The sequence below is a fragment of the Halichoerus grypus genome, chromosome 2, assembly GCF_964656455.1.
Source record: "Halichoerus grypus chromosome 2, mHalGry1.hap1.1, whole genome shotgun sequence".
Classification (NCBI taxonomy): Eukaryota; Metazoa; Chordata; class Mammalia; order Carnivora; family Phocidae; genus Halichoerus; species Halichoerus grypus.
Genome location: NC_135713.1, coordinates 191,338,398 through 191,358,632, shown reverse-complemented (window position 1 = coordinate 191,358,632; position 20,235 = coordinate 191,338,398). Strand labels below are relative to the sequence as shown.

The window sequence follows — 20,235 nt, the reverse complement described above, 5'->3', positions numbered from 1 at the left end:
TTATATGTGCTATTTTTTGTTCTCACAGGTTGTAATTCAGAAGTACAATACATATGAACCATCCATTAGAGAGTATACCATAGAAAGGGATAACCAACTAATATGAGAATTATTTGCAGGGTGATGTGATTAACAGAATTTCAAAGAATTTTTGTGTTTGGTTTTTGTTAATGGACTAGTGTTTTATTTCTGACCACTGTCATGTTAAAACTTCCCCAGAATTTTAATCTGGTTTGTCTGGATTAGTATAAAGGCAGAGCAAAAACTTCATCTTTGGGGTGCCTGGGTGGCTCAGTCAGTTAAGCATCTGCCTTTGGCTCAGGTCATGATCTCCAGGTCCCTGGCTCCCTACTCGGCGGGGAGTCTGCTTCTCCCTCTGCCTCTCCACTTAACGCTCTCTCGCTCAACTTGCCCTCAAATAAATAAAATCTTAAAAAAAAAAACAGGCGCCTGGGTGGCTCAGTCGTTAAGCGTCTGCCTTCGGCTCAGGTCACGATCCTAGAGTCCTGGGATCAAGCCCCACATCGGGCTCCCTGCTCTGCGGGAAGCCTGCTTCTCCCTCTCCCATTCCCCCTGCTTGTGTTCCCTCTCTCGCTGTGTCTCCCTCTGTCAAATAAATAAAATCTTTAAAAAAACAAAACAAAACACATCTTTGAAGGAGGTCAGGCTCGATGCAAGGGTATCTGAATGGCATTGGTTTGTCTACCAACATTCTTACTTAAATGTTAATGAAATTTAAAACTCAGTGCCAGTTCTTATCAGTGAAATGAAATTTGGTTTTCTGACCTTTTCGTGACACTTCAGGTTAGAAACTAATACAAAGATGTAAAAAAAAGAAACCAAATATTTTCAACAAAGTAATTTATTTTTTCCTGAGAGACTAAATTCAGTACAATATTTGTTTTCAAAACATCCAACATGTCTTATGTCAAACTTAACCACTTTCTATGCAGTGAGTGTGGTGGGGTGATCTATTTTATTTGACTACCCTCAATGTAATTCATTTGGGTAGTTCTAAAGCGTATCAGTGATCAAAATGTTTCTCCCTATAGTTACTCCTGCATTCTCAATCAGTTTCTTCCGCACATCATCTAAAGAAAATTTATGTGGTGTGATTACACTCTTTAATACCAAGATTTCTAAAACTAGGAAAAACACCAACATTTAAAACATCAGTGTTTCTAGTCAAGGATAGTTCAATTAAATTTCATCAGTACATTATATTATAGTTTAACTCATGGAGAAATGTTAAAACCCAAGATCTTCTGAGTCACATAATACCAACATTTCATATTAATGAATAAATTACTCGGGTTTCATACAAAGATATTAAGTGATGAGAAACAGAAAAAGCCAAGCTTTCAAAAGCTCTTTTAAAAAAAATACAGAAGCAAACTAATGAACACAACTACACAAAATATACACTAACCAATTGCAAACTAAACTAAAGATTAACCTTAAAAAAATACATTTTAGAACTTCGTGATACCCTCATAAAATGCAGCAAACTAAGGGTATTAAAACAATAGTCATTATTTTAGTTACTGTGCATCAACTCTAAAAGATCCAGATAAAGGAAATTTGTTTTTGATTCAGTTTAAATACTTTAAAATTGGAAATATGTAATAATTGATAGTATAATTAAATTTTAAAGAATATACACAAATGATTTGAACAGGTTTTATATTCAGTAACTTGCATGGTTTTTACACTGGCACTTTTATCACTAATTTAGGAGAATCAGATGCATTTCCCTCCATATACTTAGGCACTAAGATTTCAAATTTATAAATATGGTAGTATTTTAAATATTAAATTTTTACATGAATATTGGGTTCATCCTTGTTTTCCTTTGTTTCCTAGGTATTATCCAGTTTTGTAAGGAAAACACTTTTATATCACAATCAAAACTTGTCTTGGTTACTAGACTGTAGCCATAATTGGGTTACAGTCACTTAGATTCATTATTTGGAATTATACTTACTAAGGCAGACCTAAATGAAACTTATCTTCTAGAACAATTTCACATTTGCATTTACCTGCACTGCAGAATGGGCTTAAGCAATATTTTAGCTGTTAGGAAATATTTAATTTACTTAAACTTGTTATTTTTGGCTACTCGGAACTCCTAGAGTAGTCAACTTTCCCTTTGAGTTCACTTTAAACTATATCTGATTCATTCCAAATAGAAGATTTTTAAATAGAAGTTAGACTTCATTAAGGTATTAACTTTAAATCTGAAAGAAAATTAATGTATTGAAATTTTCAAGTTTGACAAGTTCATTAAAATTTTTTAGTATGTCTTGATACATTTACTTATCAGCTTTTTATTCTTCTTTCTGCTGGCATTTCCTTAATGTTTGTTTGCTTCACCTCTCTGGTTCACTGGATTGCTACTATTTATGTTTTCATGGACTTTATCCTCACAGTTTACTATATCTTGTAAAGCCTTTTCCACATCTGTTTGGCCAGCTGTACTGGCTGTTTTTGGCAAGGTCATCTGCAGTGCACACCACAGGGTAGTGCGTGCTTTCCGAGTAGCCACACACATCTCTTTAATTGCTGAAGCAAGGGCAAAAACATCTGTAAAAAAACCATTCAGGGTCAGTTCATATTAGATACCTTTTATATATTCCTTAACTCTTAAAAAAGCCCAATGTTGTACTATTAAATTATCAAACATTATTTTTATAAAAGAAGGATGGCTATTGACTGAGTGGGGTAAAGTATTTGACTTAATATTTAAAATTGTTGATACTGTATTTCTGACTTATAGTACAATGACTATGCTTTGGGTAGAACACAGACTTTGACAGAGTTATAATTAAATGGGTAAAATTAACAAAACTGATCAAAGTACTTTTAGAGTAAATTATTTGGGCATCATTTACCAATTTATTCTTTAGCTAAATATAAATTTTAGAAATCCAACCTTTTAACTTCAGAATCTGATTTTAACAACATTCAAATGATCTCACTGCCTTATCAAAAGAATATGCATTACCGCTTATACCTCTGTCATCTTGGCATCTAGGAACTCCTTGCCTTTGCCGATTTGAAGCATTAACAATTTCATCCTTTCTACGTGACTGTACAATGTGAATGGACTCCAGGTGTCTATCAAGAGCAGTAGAGATATTGGCATGAAGGGGAGAGCTTCGAAGACGTTCCATTTTGCCTAGTAGAGTCACAACCTGAGGGAAACATTTTAAATTTTGATAAGGCATGTAACCATACTGCCCTGTCTTTTAATTAAGAACAAATCTTCAATGAAGCAGAATAGAGATGAGGGCAAGAATATTCATCTAATAAATAACTGAATGCCTACTGTGTCCTGATACCATGCTGGGGAAAACAAAGATATAAAGCCAGTCTTTTGTACCTCCTTGTTTCAGTCAGTAATCAGTTACTGGGAATAAGCAACTGTTAAAAAAATTGAACATTCAAACATTTCCATGTCACTGACAATAAGTGCAAATTTAAGATCTAAGACTGTTTTTGGCAAGTAAGAGAACAGCCTGCAAATAGAACATTTTTAGAAGGTACTGTAATCTAAAGGGAAAAAAAAATTGAGCTAAAAGGGAGAAGTCCTAGATTGATTAATCCTGACCTTGGTAAGTCCTTTCTGGGCTTCCAGTATTCTCCTTTTGGAAATCAGAAATACTCAGATCACACTGACTAGTGGTAGTTTTAAGGAATCCCTAATCCAGTATATCAGTAAGGGGAGTATATTTTCTAGGTGTATATACCTAACTTGTCTCAAATTCTACACTTGAAAGGTATATAAGGAAAGAGAACTTTTTCAATAATTAGGATTTGAACATGAAGTAAATACAGTAATTGTCTTTGGGAGCTAAATGTTTTAAAATTCACAAATTAGGGGCGCCTGGGTGGCTCAGTCGTTAAGCGTCTGCCTTCGGCTCAGGTCATGATCCCAGGGTCGTGGGATCGAGCCTCGCATCGGGCTCCCTACTCCGCGGGAGGCCTGCTTCTCCCTCTCCCACTCCCCCTGCTTGTGTTCCTGCTCTCGCGGTCAAATAAATAAGTAAAAAATCTTTAAAAAAATAATAAAATTCATGGGGCGCCTGGGTGGCTCAGTCGTTGGGCGTCTGCCTTCGGCTCAGGTCATGATTCCAGGTCCTGGGATCGAGCCCCGCATCGGGCTCCCTGCTCCGCGGGAAGCCTGCTTCTCCCTCTCCCACTCCCCCTGCTTGTGTTCCCTCTCTCGCTGTGTCTCTCTCTCTGTCAAATAAATAAATAAAATCTTTAAAAAAAATAAAAAATAAAATTCACAAATTAAAAATCACAAAATTCACATAAGAACTTGGTGTTCAGTGATTGGAGAGACTAAGAAAATCTCTCTCAATTAAGAAGCTAATGGCAAGGGGCGCCTGGGTGGCTCAGTCGTTAAGCGTCTGCCTTCGGCTCAGGTCATGATCCCAGGGTCCTGGGATCGAGCCCCGCATCGGGCTCCCTGCTCGACGGGAAGCCTGCTTCTCCCTCTCCTACTCCCCCTGCTTCTGTTCCCTCTCTCACTGTGTCTCTCTCTGTCAAATAAATAAATAAAATCTTTAAAAAAAAAAAAAAAAGCAGCTAATGGCAAGATGAACCATGAGAGACGATGGACTCTGAAAAACAAACAGGGTTCTAGAGGGGAGGGGGGTGGGAGGATGGGTTAGCCTGGTGATGGGTATTAAGGAGGGCACGTTCTGCATGGAGCACTGGGTGTTATGCACAAACAATGAATCATGGAACACTACATCTAAAACTAATGATGTAATGTATGGGGATTAACATAACAATAAAAAAATTAAAAAAAAAAAGAAGCTAATGGCAACTGAATGAATGCCTCTAACCTCACACTCATATCAAGTTTCTTTGGAGTCCACTTCAGGTCCATGGAGAAAACACAAGTATATAGGTATTAAATGTGAACTAATTATATATTTTTAAAATACGAATCATTTTGAATAAACGATAAGCATAAAGAAAGAAATGTGCACAGGTGATTTTTAATAAACTTTTAAAAGTTTTTTTTTCAGAATTGTATAAAACCAGCAAACTAGAAAGTAGTACATGTAAAAATATTTTTGCCCTTTGTGATCATTGGTCTAATGTTGCTAAGTATAGATAAAACAAATTTTTACAACAGCTATAAACATAACTTAAAATAATGTGAAGCATAAGCAAAGCTGGAAAAAGTTTATTAAGTTTGCAGTCCTTTGATATATTGCCTAGACATGTACTGAAGAAAAGGAATTTTAACTTGGAAGAGTCTTAAGAGAAAATAATGAAAGACTGAAGTTTTTTTTTTTTCTTTTCTTTTTTGGAAGTTTTTATTAACATAACATTTGGCTGTAACCCATGTTGGTATATGCTATACCACTGATAAATCCATTGTACAAATTTATAAATTTGATATAGAATTTTTTTTTAAAGATTTTATTTATTTATTTGAGAGAGAGAGAATGAGAGACAGAGAGTATGAGAGGGAAGGGGATCAGAGGGAGAAGCAGACCCCCCGCTGAGCAGGGAGCCCGATGTGGGACTCGATCCCGGGACTCCAGGATCATGACCTGAGCTGAAGGCAGTCGCTTAACCAACTGAGCCACCCAGGCGCCCCTGATACAGAATTTCAACTGACCAACTGAAAGCTAGGTAAAATCAATCTTTTTCCACTGAAGTAGTTCATATCTATATTTTAAAGACAGCAAGGTACAAGAAACTGATGTTCAATAAAATACACTCTGCTATGTTGATTTTTCTAATTCCTAAAATGGCTTTTATTCAATCACAGAAGCAAGCTGTCTTTACTGCATGCTTTTTCCCAGGAATATTTTTTTTTTCAGTTTATTTATTTTTTTAAGTAATCTCTATGCTCAACATGGGGCTCGAACCCACAACTCTGAGATCAAGAGTCAAACGCTCCTCCGACTGAGCCAGCCAGGCGCCCCCCCAAGAATCTTGTATCATATTTTATTTGGAAAACAGCATAAGTTTTTAAGAGAGAAAGGTCAAAAAAGAGAAATTTTCGGGCGCCTGGGTGGCTCAGTTGGTTAAGCGACTGCCTTCGGCTCAGGTCATGATCCTGGAGTCCCTGGATCGAGTCCCGCTTCGGGCTCCCTGCTCGGCGGGGAGTCTGCTTCTCCCTCTGACCCTCCCCCCTCTCATGTGCTCTCTCTCATTCTCTCTCTCTCAAATAAATAAATAAAATCTTAAAAATAAAAAAAGAAATTTTACACTGCTCTATTAAATTCTAGAAAATTCTGAAATTACAAAGGAAATAACAGGAATAATCATTTGTTAAATTACAAAGTGACCTAACATCAGGATTCTTTATATTTGAAGTGATATACTAATTTTCTAAAACAAGAGTATTTTACAGAATTATGCATACCTATATTCTTCAGTATTTAATACATTGCTGGATATATTTAATGTTTGTTGAATAACTCAAGAGTACAGGGTTAAGAAAATGAAATACAGTAATTACCTGTTGATTTACCATTTTGTATAATGCAAGCACAGCTTGCTCATCAAGCTAGAAAACAAATGTTTGTGTCTAAGAAATGGGACTTTCTTTATAAATAATATTCAAAATTATTTTTGCTTTAAAATTCTTTCTATTGAGGATTAGCTCTATGTTAACTTGGGTTTCTTAAAGAGGAACCATTTAAGTTACTAAACCTACTTTTTAAATGATTAAGGGAGTGCTATTTCCCCTTCCCTAATTATTAATCATAGTTCTAGGACCAAACATGGAAAAGAATATATTTCAGAGAGTTTTGCATAAATGTGATTTAAAAATCCTTCAGAACTCTGACTTGTTTTAAAATTTTATCAAACAATTAAAAAATCCATTATTGGGTGTTTTTACAGCTTACTCTGGCTTGTTCCCGAAGTTCATCCACAATTAAGCGATCAACTCGAGATGGGTTGGAGGTCAGCCTTGGAATTGGTGTGTTGTTAGTACTGGATACTTTTTTTCCTGGGTAATTCTTGGCCAGGGCTAATTCAGTCTGTAAAAAATTATGTAACTTTTAGATGCTGAACTTTCTAAATATGATTCAGTACTGAATAACATTTCTCCTAGGCCTAAGAAATAAATTGAAAATCACAACTTTAAAATTGTTTTAGTTTCAAAAAGCAACAAATACAAACCACAATACCACCATATTTTTCTATCATATTTAATGCATATAAAATACCCAAAGGCTCCAACAGCTTAATATTTAATTAAAAGAACTTTTTTTAAAAAAAAAGTATTTTGGGACGCCTGGGTGGCCCGGTCAGTTAAGCGTCTGCCCTCAGCTCAGGTCATGATCTCGGGGTCCTGGGATCGAGTCCCGTATCGGGCTTCCTGCTCAGTGGGGAGTCTGCTTCTCCCTCTGCCTGCTGTTCCCCCTGCTTGTACACTCTCTCTCAAGTAAATAAATAAAATCTTTAAAAAAATTTAAAAAAGAATTTTATTATTTTTTTAAAGATTTTATTCACTTGAGAGAGAGAGTGAGAGAGAGATAGAGTGCATGAGATGGGGTAAGGTCAGAGAGAGAGGCAGACTTCCCACTGAGAAGGGAGCCCGATGCAGGACTCGATCCTGAGACTCCAGGATCATCACCCGAGCCGAAGGCAGTCGCTTAACCAACTGAGCCCCCCAGATGCCCCAAAAAGGATTTTATTTTTAAGTAGTCTCTACACCCAACGTGGGGCTCAAACTCATAACCCTGAGATCAAGAGTCACATACTCTTCCAACTGAGCCAGGCAGGCACCCCAAAAGAAGTAAACTTTTAACCCATTAAGGAAAAAGTCTTCATAGGCGAAATAAACTTTACATAAATAATGATTTTTTTTAAGCTTGAAGCTTAAGTCATCTAATTAATTCCTTATAGTCAAATACTTAACAAATACTGTACATTATAGAATTCAGCTTAGAAATAACACTCAAACTACTCTAACAAACAAAATGAAGAGAGGCAGAGGGAACATCCTAAGTTACTCCTAAATGGATAGCTTTGTGTTACCTTTTTTCTCTCCTTTTCTAATGCTCTCCATTGTTCATAGCACTCTTCTAGTCGAATATGAAGTTCACTGGCTGGTGCACTACGGGTTTTAATTGGTCTTTGAAATCCAAAAGTTGGCACGAAACCAGAAAAGGAATTATCACCATACATCATATCATTAAAATAAGGGTATAAATGGCTTAAGTCATCATAAGAAAACAAATCATAAGAATCCAACAGTGGAACAACTGAATGGCCAAATGGGTGAGTGGATCTTAGGGGAAACCCATTTGAACCAAGTGGTTGAAAACTCTGATTATGCCTTAAGTCTCCCATCATATAATTATTAGAAAAGCATGACGCCTGTGCGCGATTCACACGGCTATTAATATTGTTGTCTCCACTTCCCTGTCTGTGGCTATTAAAATGACCCTGTGACTCCAACAGATCTTGATACGTATTTTGAGATAAGCCATCTAAGTGCTTTGGACCTTCCTCAGGATCATAATGTCCACTCTGAGGCTTAGCTTGAAAATTATGTTTGTTTATATTTTCAATGATCCCATACTGCTGAGCTGAATAGTTATCACAAAATCCATTTGGTTGCTTTATTTTTTTATCAGTAACTGATTCAAAGAGACTTTCTTCTCCAGTCTTTGTCAGTCCTTCCATGTGATTGACAGATTGAATTCTTTCTGCACCATTGTAACTGAAATCAAAACTAGAAAATGCTGAAGGGTTTTCTTGGCAATACTTCTGAAATAAACTGCTATTTGGGGTTAAATTTGTGGATGACAGTTGGGGGAAATCTGAAGAATGGTTAGAACCTTTTGAAGCTACACTTAAGTGACTATTTAATTTCATCAAGTTACCTTGATTCCGATAAGGAATAGGAGTGTTATTTTTTGTTTGGACATTCATCCAAGTTGGTCTGTTTAAGTTGATACCTCCTGAAGATGTTGCTGAGTTTGATAATAAATTCACAGATTTAAAATACTCAGAATTTGGGGGCTCAAGTTTAGTAAACTGTTGTTTTTCTGTGACATTAGCAAAATCATTATTAGGTGGACAAGCTGTGTGAGGTTTTAGTCCAAATTCTGATTTTAAGCCAAAATCAGCAGTGAATGCTGCTTCCTTTGCAAACTGCTTTTCTGTCAGATGTGGTGTGGTTTTTGGAAATGTGAAATTCTGCTGGTCAGGTATTGTCTCCTCCATTTTTTTCTGATTTGCTGGTTTAACCTGAAATAACTTTGTGTAGGTGTCTGCTTCTACAGTTGGTGTTTCAGGTGTGCCATTGGCTAATTTTTTACTATCTTGGACACTAAAATTCGAACACTTATTAAGCTTAGCCTTATTAGGATGAACATATTCTGGGTATCTACAATAATCTGCATTTTCATTGTATCTATTAAATTGAGAAAGAAACATCTCTGCCCTTTTCTGCTGTAATGGTGCTTCAAGACCTTTAGTACATATTTTCTCTCTTCCATAAAGGTAAGTATCAACTGCTGATTCTTTCATGATGTCAGACAGACCAGTTTGTGATGTAAAACAGTTTTTGATAAATGGATAATCTTGGAATGTTGTCTTAGCTGTATCATTTGTCTGGATATTGTAACAGTTAGAATGATCACTTCGTGAGGGGTACATCCATTGTTCTTCAAGGTCTAAACCAGTAAATCCATGATAAAGTTCATCTATTTTTTGTTGTGGTGTTAGATTACTATTATGCAGGTATTGCTTTTCCACTGCTGACACAGATTCACCACTATAAAAAGCTTGCTGAGAGATGGCTGTATCTATTGGCCTTTTGGTTTCTGTTAAGAGGTCATGGTGATCTGCAAATCTGCTTGTGTTCATTGGCCAAACTGACTTTAAATTGGAGGAGCAGGTCCTAGAACAAGTAAATATATTTAATTACAACTTAGCTTTTAAATGACTTTATTTCCTTAGTGGAGAAGGTAGGACAGGTTTTCAAAACATTTATATCACCTCACTGCCCCATTATCTATCTAATCCTTTCTAATTTTGACTTATAAACAACTATTACATCCAAATAATTTTCTATCACTTGAAATGTGTCACATGCTACATAAATATTCATTTTAATCTTAATATGTCTACAGTATACTTTCCCAAGAGGCATTAACTAAGGCCTGAGGCTGGTGACTGCATGATCTTGCATCAATTATTTATCTAGAATAAGCAGAAAACAAAGTAAGTTTTTCCTTTAATTAGGTTATTATATAATACAAAAATGTTGTTGACTGCAATTTTTTAAATGAAAAAGATGTACTTTGCTGAAACTATTACTGAAATTAAAATATTTTAATTGGTTACATGTGTGCTGCATATTTCCCTATCTATGAAATAGGGCATTTGGGTAATATGGCTTCCACACCCCCCAAAACAATCAAAGTGTATTTTAAAAATTTTTACCATATGAATAAAGTCCATACATATTTCTGCATAGCAGTAATGATAGTTTTATTCTTTGGGATATATCTATAAAAGCTCTTTGGAATTTATACTCTTTAAGCCAAACTTTAGCTCATAAACTCGAGGGAAATAGCTCTGAATTATGCAAGAATAATTTTCCAAATGAAAGTTCTTAACAGTAAATTAAATTTTAGTATGAAACTTCCATTGTATGGTAAGTACCTCATCAAAATCAAGGCTGTTAGATACAAATATGTGAATTAAGATGTCTATTATCAGATGATCCTTTATTAAGTAAAAATATAGTAATCTAGTATATGTGAATTTAAAAGCTTACTATATACCATATGGCTTATATAATATACTAACCCCTCAGCAAAATATGGCTGTGACTTATCTTGTTCTTCCAAAATATTAGATACAAGTCCATATAAGTCTGTTTCACTGCCATAGTCATTTCTTTCCGTTTGAATCCTAAAAGTAAATGAATATCACATGTAAATTCTTTTCCTCATGCTGAAATACAATATATTGATTTCTATTTCCAGACTTATCATACCATTATTTTTCTATAAAATATTTGGATTGGATTTATATCATCATTTCAAATAAAGAGGGAACAGGAACTCAAGAATATTTTCCACGTTAGCATAGTGCCTATGCTATGTAAGTGTTTCTCCTTCATTTCAAATTCTATGTCTAGTTCACAGTGTATGCTTAACTCTTATTTCTCCAAAACACATGCTATTCATTTTAGGTTCCAAGATATAAATCTCTAACCTATGATGTTTTAGACAGACTTGGCACCATGGCTGCTTCTAAAAGCGTATCTGGTCCCATTATACATTATTCCATCAACACTTGCTCAGTTTCTTCATTTGTGATTTGAAAACCACATGAATCTGCTGCTCTATTTTTGTGACTCTTTAGACCAAACGTTGGGTTTAAAAAGTGAAATGAAATATGGTCATCCTAGATACCACACCAATATTGCAGTTGTCCCTTAAATGTAACCGATTTATGGGCTATCCCAAATCCTTACTAAAGTAACCAGAGCTCCATGTACCTGAAATCGTGTCTTGTGACTAACACTGTCTAAATAATACAAAATGTAAAAACCACAAGGAGACTGAAATTAGTGCCTTTTACCTCCTATGTATTTAAAGTAATTTGTTCCTAGAAGTAATATGTTGCTTTAGGTTGTAACTTCTTGTTTTCTCATATTTTATTTTTAACATTTCACGTGTTAGGACATTCTAGAAATAAAAATACCTTATATTTGCATAACACTCAAACATTTCATTGATCTTCATAACATAGGATGGGCAGGTATTAGTAATCATTAAGCTATTGAAGAATGAGCATTTGAGATTTTAAGAAACTTGTATTTTGCCAGTGTATATGATTTGCCAAACTGTACACTTGCTGAACAAGTGGTCTGCCTACAAGTCTAATGCTTTTTCCACTATGTTATTTCAAAAAGATTCAATGTAAAGTTTTTTTGAATAATAATATATTAGTACATATCTAAAAAAATTCAATGTAATATATACTAAACTATTAATAGTTGTTATTAGGAAGTGTTAAAAGGTGAACTTCTGCTTTCTTTTGTATATTTCTGTAAAGTCTGAATTTTTTCAATGAACACAGATCAACTTAAAAAATATTCTTGTAGAATTATATATTAGTCTTTCTAATAAAATCACTATTTCATAGAACTTACCAATTTTCAAATTTTTAACACTTAAAAAAAAATTTTAAGTAATTTCTAGGGGCGCCTGGGTGACGCAGTGGTTTAGGAGACCAACTCTTGGTTTCAGCTCAGGTCGTGATCTCAGGGTGGTGAGATCGAGCCCCATGCTGGGGCGCAGAACCTGCTTAAGATTCTCTCCCTCTCCCTCTGCCCCTCCCGCTTGTGCTCTCGCTCTAAAAATAAATAAATAAATAAATCTTTTTAAAAAAAGTAATCTCTACACCCAACATGAGGCTTGAACTCACAACACTGAGATCAAGAGTCACATGCTCTACCAACTGAGTCACTTAAAAGTTTTATTAATTAAAAAATATTAAAATTGGGGAGCCTGGCTGGCTCAGTTGATGAAACATGTGGCTCTTGATCTCAGGGTCCTGAGTTCAAGCCCCACACTGGGCACATAATTTCTTAAAAAAAAAAAAAAAAAAAAAGAATAAACATATAAGATTTTTAAAATAATTATTTTCCACTTAAACTAAAGATGTATCAACCTCTATCAACTGCTCCCTTATATACAATTAAAATAAAGGTAGATGGCATTCCCTTAGGCTTCTCTTTGCAACAGGCTCCCATAATATCCTATACTTTTTCTTTTAAACCTCACTATACTTGTGCCCAGCAAGTCATCATCATCATCATCATTACTGTAAGATCTACAAAGGCAGGGATAATATTTGCCATGTTAATTCTAGTATCCCCAACAGGAGAGATCTGGCATAGAGTAGGCCTTTATTATTAATGGAATCAAAAAATAACTAAAAGTATCTTATATTTGATAAAATCCCATTTGTTGTATACTTGTGAAGGAAATAATTACTGAAAATTTAGAACTGGATGAAAAAAATAGATAAAAAAGTATAACTCATTTATATAAGCTATCCTTAGAAAGAGGAATTTAAGATCTACTAAGTGTTGCCTCTAATGAATAAAAAAAAAAAGTAATGAGCTAAAAATTATATACACATAACTGCCCAGTTTAGGGTTTCTAAAAGTTTAATAAACATAGAATTGTAATGCCATGACATTAAAGTGCTGATATAGGGAACAAAGAGCTAATACAACTGGGTTCCTATGTAATCAAACTTAAAAAAAACTTCATTTAACCTGAAAAATCTGATTTATTAATTTACCTGTTCTTTACATTGATCTGAGAATTAGAAGGCTGTTTAATATCATCTCCATAAGTAGACCATGGTGCATAGAAAAGTGAAGAATCTACAGAACTTGAATATTCTGCTGATGAAGAAAGTGGAGTATAGGTCTGCCGTAGGTCAACACTGTCTTCACTCTGAAATTTTAAAGACATGTTTGCATATCAGACACATCAAAATTACATTTATTACAGAATATTAGTGAAATAATAAGAAATTAGAGGAAATAACACATGTGTAAGAGCTGGAAGACTTAAAATCTAGACTTAGCCACTTAAGCTTGTTTTCTACTAGGGGTTGGTGAATTTTTTCTGTAAAGGGACAGATAATAAATATTTTAGGGTTTTCTAGCTGTTATGGTCTCTGTTGAAACTCCTCAGCTCTGCTATTCTAGCACCAAAGCAAACTACAGACAATATGTAAAGGGCATAGCTGTGTTCCAATAAGATTTTATTTACACAATCAGGCACTCAGCAGATCTGATCTGTACTTGTTGCTTATCCCTGGTATGAAACACCTATAGTTACTGCACTTCTAACTTTTTTGAACAGATGAGCATTGTGTGGACACTAGCAGTGTTATTTTCAAGAAATTATTTGCAAAATTCTAATGCCCCCAATCTGTGAAAAAAGTGAATGTCATTTATTTACATAGAATTTTCAAGTAACATATTCATTCAACCTGTGACATGAATACTCTATTTTAAAAAGAGGGAAACTGAGGCTACAGGTTACTGAGCGGATAGGTGACAAAACTAAACCCAAACTCAAGGCCTTACTCCTACCGTAGGACCTTTTATTTATTTATTTATTTTCTGTAGGACCTTTTAAATAGTATCTTCAATTTTCAGCCTAGTTTCCATTGCCAAGAGATATTATAAAGATGATGATACATAAAATTTTATGATCTCTTTAGAAATTTAAAGGCTATTACTACAATTAGAAGAAAAATACAAGCTCATTTTTCTTTTTTTGTGAATACTTCTATAATGAACTTTGAGTAAATAAGGTAAAAAATTTGAATTTTAAGATTTTATTGATTTAAAATACTGCCTCATGGGGCACCTGGGTGGCTCAGTTGGTTAAGCGTCTGCCTTCGGCTCAGGTCATGATCCCAGGGTCCTAGGATCGAGCCCCGCATCGGGCTCCTTGCTCAGCGGGGAGCCTGCTTCTCCCTCTCCTTCTGCCTGTCGCTCCCCCTGCTTGTGCTTTCTCTCCCTCTGTCAAATAAATAAATGGAATCTTTAAAAAAATAAAAGTAAAATAAAATACTGCCTCTTTCCAAAAGGGATGTTCAGTGAAAATAATTTTAGATACTTAAAATAGAATGAATTTAACAAATTATATGAAAATTAAACTTAGATGTATTTTATTCTAGAAAATGCTTCTTTAAAGAAGTCTGAAAGTATAGATTCACAATTTTTAACTCTCCAAATGAAACCTGAGATGTAATAACTATAAATATCCAGATATAGTAGAAATGGTATTTTCTTATAAATACAGAGAAAATATAATCCTGACTGAAAATATTTTCTAATTGCTTTTATACTCAATCAAAATTTATATAAAGAGAGAAGACATAGTTAGATCAAAGAATTCTAAATTTTTGTTCATCATAGACATAACTGAAATATAACTCTTTAAACATAAAAGAGTTTATACTATACCAAAAAATATGAAAATCTCTTCCAATCACCCATCTTTAAGAATCTCAAATATTTTACAACCATTTGTTTAAGTTCTGGTTATGACTGCTATTTGAAAACTACACATTATAATTGTCTTGTTTATATACATCATGCTGACTATTCTGAAGCTGCAGAAACGGAGGTACCAAAGTAATTTTGCTAAGTGTGTCACTAAAAAAATACTTTTCCAGAATTTCTTAGTTAGCAATAACTTTTACAAAGGCTTTTATCTTTAGAACCTTTCATCATTTTATTCCTTTTCTGAAGATTTTATCATAGGCTCACCTTAACTCTCTTTTAGGTGTGAAACATCCAAAGTGATATAAGTAATTGTTCATCTTTTTAAGATAGTGACTTAAAAGAAGTATTTTCAGATTATGCAATATCAAACAAGATATACAGTATTTGAAACTAACTGTATTTTAGGAGCATTCTTTCAAGTTCGTTTTACATTTTAAAGTAAGATTTGAGGATTAGAAAAATTAACTCCTTTTGTAAGATTGATTTCAATTTTGTATTCTAGGATAAAAGAAGCAGCTAAAGTAACATGGTGGATTCAAACATAATTATACTTTAAATATCTGGATCCTTTTCAGTTAAAACATTTATGCGAATTAAATATGCAAATGTTTGGGGATGGCATATTAATCAGTCTAAATAACTGCAAAATGTATCACTTATATCCTTGCTATAGTTAATTGATTGAAATTAAATCCAAGTAAATTTTAGGAGCTGTATAAACATTGTAGAGAACAGTGGAATGCTGGTCTTGGCAGTGAAAAGACCTGTGTTCCACTTGGGCTTTGTCACTTAAAGCATGAATCAAGCTCTCTGAGCCTCAGTTTCTCAGTCTGTACACTAGATGTAATACTATACAAAGTTGTATTATGGATTAGATAAAATTATTTATTTTGGGATATTGTTATAATTAAAAGTATAACAATATCAACACTGATGTTCCGGTTAAATAATTTCAAATGAAAATGACTTACACTACCCTAAGCCTAATTTAATATGATTAATAAAACTAAATGTTTAGGTGAGGTGAAAGGCAGCATGTCATCTAAGACACAGTTAAGGCCAGAAAATGAAGGAGTACAGAAAAATTTCACCTTCAAATGATCAAAAGTATGTTTGTGCTGACTTGCTTGCAATAAATGCTTGAAGGAAAAACTATTTTACTGTCTTACTAAGTAAACTGGGATTTTCTTACATTTCTGGCCTCATGTTACACTGAGAACAAAATGATACCAAGAATCAATGGAAAAATCTTCCTCAACTTGTTTTCCAAGCAAAATATGTATTGTGCAGACTCTACTGAAAATGTTACCGGCTGAGAGAAAGAAAAGGAAGAAAGGGAACAAAGAAAGAAAGAAAATGTTACTGGCTTTTTGGTCCTAAACTTGGGAGAAATTTAAACACCTAAGTGAACGGGCTCAGGTAAACGACTTTGATTTCGGAACAAAAATCCCCTAACAAAGGATGGACCTGCGATTTGTAGCAATCATAGAAGGAAGTGGAGCCAGTCAGCATCACGCTGTTGAACACATCCGTTAGTCTACTGCCGGGGTCCGCACCGAGGTTCCAGCAGCGATTCGCACCTCCACGGAACGCCACCTTGGGCTGCACAAGACAGGGGTGGGAAGCGGGAGAGGCATCACGCAGCGCAGAGCCCGGGCCGGAAGGGCGGACGGCTGTTGCCCCGCCGCTGTTCGCGCACCTCGACTCGGAATCCGCTCCGAGCCCACCGATCCCGGGGCCCGCGCTTCCGTCCCGGGGATTCCCTCTCCGCCTTCGGGCCCTCTGCCGGCCGACCCCAAGGCGCGGCCCTCGACGGCCCCGACAGGCCCACCGCGCCCGCGGCCACCCTGTCGGGCCTCAGCGCCGTGACCGCCCGACGTGGAGGAGGCGGCGGCAGCCCGGGCGTCGCGGCCACTGCAGCCCCTGCAGCCGCGCCGGTCCGTCCTGTCAGCCCGCGCCGAGCCCCCCAAGCCCGGGCCCGCCGGCCGCCGCGCCCCCCGCCCCGCGGCCCGGGTGCCCCGTCGGGGCTTCTCCCCGGCGACCTGCCCTCTCCCGCCCGGCCGCGGGCTCCTCAGAGAACCGCGTCTGGGGACGCGCCCGCTCCTCTGCGGCTCCTCACCGTCGCCATCCTCCAAGCCCGGCCGCCTCCCAGACCCTGACCGTCCCCACCGGCTACCTCAAGTCCCTCCCTCAGGCCTGGGGGGTGAGGGGCCGGGCAAGTGTCTCCGCCTCTCACCTCCATGGGGCCCCCCAGCCCCTCCTGGACTAGGTACAGCTCCTGGGGTACGGGGGTGAGGGGGGGGCGTCGAGGCCCGGCTCCCTCAGCCCGCACCCCGCCGCTGCCGCCGCCGCCGCCGCCGCCGCCGCCGCCGCCGCCCCGGGCGCTGCCTGGAGCCGGTCTGTGAGTGGGGGGGCCGCAGCGGGGAGGGAGGGGCGGGGGGAGAGGCCGTTACATTGCCTACCCCTGGCTCGCGACCCGGCACGCGACCCCGCACCGGCCTGCCCCGCCCCACCCCACCCCTTCGTGTGAGGCCCGCCCCCCGCTTCGCACCTCCTCATTGGCCCGCTGCCCAACCAATAGGCAATCGCCTCCAGGGCCTGTTACCCCCAGAGACAAGGCCAAGAAGGGGTCGTTAGCTGACCTCGCTCTTCCCGTAGCTTCTGAGCCTTTCCCGCTCAAAGTAAACCTGTTCGGGATTGGCCCTGACTGGCAAGCAGCAGCCCGATGATTGGCTAATAGGGCAGCAGAGGGGCGGGGCGTGGAAGGTGGGGAGGGAGCGCGGGCCTACCAGATAGGAGAAGTGATGGAAGTGGTGGGAAGATATGAGAAGTCGCTCAGCAACTGGCTGTTAATTCTAAACCTAACGCTGCGCACCTTGTGCATTTCATTTTTGTCCCTTGGTCCCTCCCCTAACTCCCAGAATCCTTTGGAGGGGCCAAGAGAATAATAGACGTGCTCATTTACGGAAGGTGAGGAACCGGTCATGGGATTGGGTGTTGTTGGGACTCCCCCCCGCCCCCCCCCGCGCCCACCCCTTCCGAGGGAGAGCCGAGCTCTGTTCTAGGCCCCAGGCCATAACGAGGGTGAAGGCGTTTTGGTGTTAATGGAACTCTTGAACAAAGGTCACGCTGACCTGCACCAGACAAGCCATTTACGTGGGCAGTCCCATTTGGAGATAAGATAGTCTCAGAGAAATGCTAAATGTTGTGGGCATTGAAATATTGAAGATGGGAATCATAAACGCTGCAAACGCCTTTAAGGTGTTTATGTTTAAAATCAAAACTTGAGAAGCGCTCAGTAAAGTGGAAGATGTTCTTTTAATTCAAAAGCAAATGGAGATAGTACAGGGGGACAAGTTTTATTGGCCCATACTGTCCCGGGAGTGAGTTTGGATGTCTACCCAGCTTTGATCTGAGAAAGCTGACCAGGTGAGGTGGCTGTACCAATTACATTTCTTTCCCTACTTCACCCTTAAAGTTGCTGATGTGGAGCTCATCCTCCCCTTGCTGGAAGGAGTTCTGTACCCCCTTCCCTCCCCCATTGTACCCCAAAGAAGTTTGAAAAAGTATGAATCCTCTTATGTATCTTTTTTGTTGTAATAAGATATACATAAAATTTACCATTTTAGTCATTTTCAAGTGTACAATTCAGTGGGGTTAAGTACATTCATAATGTTGTGCAACCATCACCGCTGTCCATTTCCAGATAATTTTCATTATCTCAAACAGAAACTCTGTGCTCAATAAACAATAACTCCCTACTTCCTCTCCCCTATCCACTGATAACCTCAATACTAATTTCTGTCACTAAGATTTTGCCTATTCTAGGTACCTCACATAAGTAGAATCATAAAATATTTGTCCCTTTGTGACTGTCTTATTCATTAGCAATGTCAAGGTTCATCAATATTGTTGCATGTGTCAGAACTTCATTCCTTTTCTTGGCTGAATCATATTCCACTGTACATGTAAACCACATTTTGTCCATCCATTTATCTGTTGATGGACACTTGGGATGTTTTCACTTTTTCACTATTGTGAATAATGTTGCTCTGAACATTAGTATACAAGTATCTGATTTTTTTTTTTTAATTTTTTTGGGTATATACCTTAGAGTGGAATGGGTCAAAAGGTAATTCTGTTTAACATTTTGAGGAACACCAAACTGTTTTCCACAGCATCTGCACCATTTATAGTCCCATCAGCAATGCACCATGGCAATTTCTCCACTTGTTGTTTTCCTTTTTTTAAAAAAATAGTAGCCATTGTAGAGGGTGTTTTGCAGTGTCTCATTGTGCTTTTGATTTGTATTTCCCTATGACTAATGATTTGAAGCATCTCTTCATATGCTTAGTGGCCATTTGTATATTTTCTATGGAGAAATATCTATTCAGGTCCTTTGCTCATTTTTTGAGATTGTACTATCTTGTTTAATATTGGTATAGCTTGTTTTGGAAATGAAGGTTATAGGAAAAATTAACACTCCATTGAACTCAAGTGAACACATTGCTAAAGGGAACACTTTGGTTATGGAGCAGGGCAAGTATTTTGTATGTAGGTAGTTCTTTCAGCTCTTTTATTTCTTTTTGGGGAGATCTTATTTTGGATGTGTATGGTGGGGGGAGGATTGAGTTCACAATCTTACCCAAAGATATATACAGACCTCAGATTAAAATGAGAAGGAGTTATGGGGCACCTGGGTGGCGAAGTCGGTTGAGTGTCTGACTGTTGGTTTCGGCTCAGGTCGTGATCTCATGTGGTGAGATCAAGTCCCATATAGGGCTCTGCACTCCACGAGTAGTCTGCTTGAGATTCTCTCTCCCTCTCCCCTTTCCCAACCCACCCCCCACCCCGGGAGTGCATGTGCACATGCTATCTCTTTCAAATAAATAAATAAATAAAAGGGGTGCCTGGGTGGCTCAGTCAGTTGAGCGTCCAACTTTTGGTTTTGGCTCAGGTCACGATCTCGGGGTCTGGGGATCAAGCCCTGCGTCGGGCTCTGTGCTCAGTGCAATGACTGCTTGTTCCTCTCTCTGCTCCCCCCCCCCATGCTTGCTTGCTCTTTCTCTAAAATAAAGAAATAAAATCTTAAAAAAAATGAGAAAGATGGGGCACCTGGGTGGCTCAGTCGTTTGAGAGTTCTGGGATCGAGCCCTATGCCAGGCTCCCTGCTCAGTGGGGAG

General features: G+C 37.9%; 1 protein-coding gene across 1 annotated transcript; it reads right to left on the bottom strand.

Annotated features, from left to right (window-relative positions):
* Positions 1-2,264: 2,264 nt before the first annotated feature.
* Positions 2,265-17,180, bottom strand: MEIOC (meiosis specific with coiled-coil domain). The gene is made up of 8 exons (XM_078066380.1): positions 17,172-17,180; positions 16,520-16,654; positions 13,324-13,481; positions 10,810-10,914; positions 8,023-9,895; positions 6,885-7,019; positions 3,014-3,194; positions 2,265-2,583 (listed from the first exon to the last, which is right to left on the bottom strand). The coding sequence occupies exons 1-8, from the start codon at positions 17,178-17,180 to the stop codon at positions 2,354-2,356; spliced, it is 2,826 nt and encodes a 941-aa protein (XP_077922506.1). The 3' UTR covers positions 2,265-2,353.
* Positions 17,181-20,235: the final 3,055 nt, after the last annotated feature.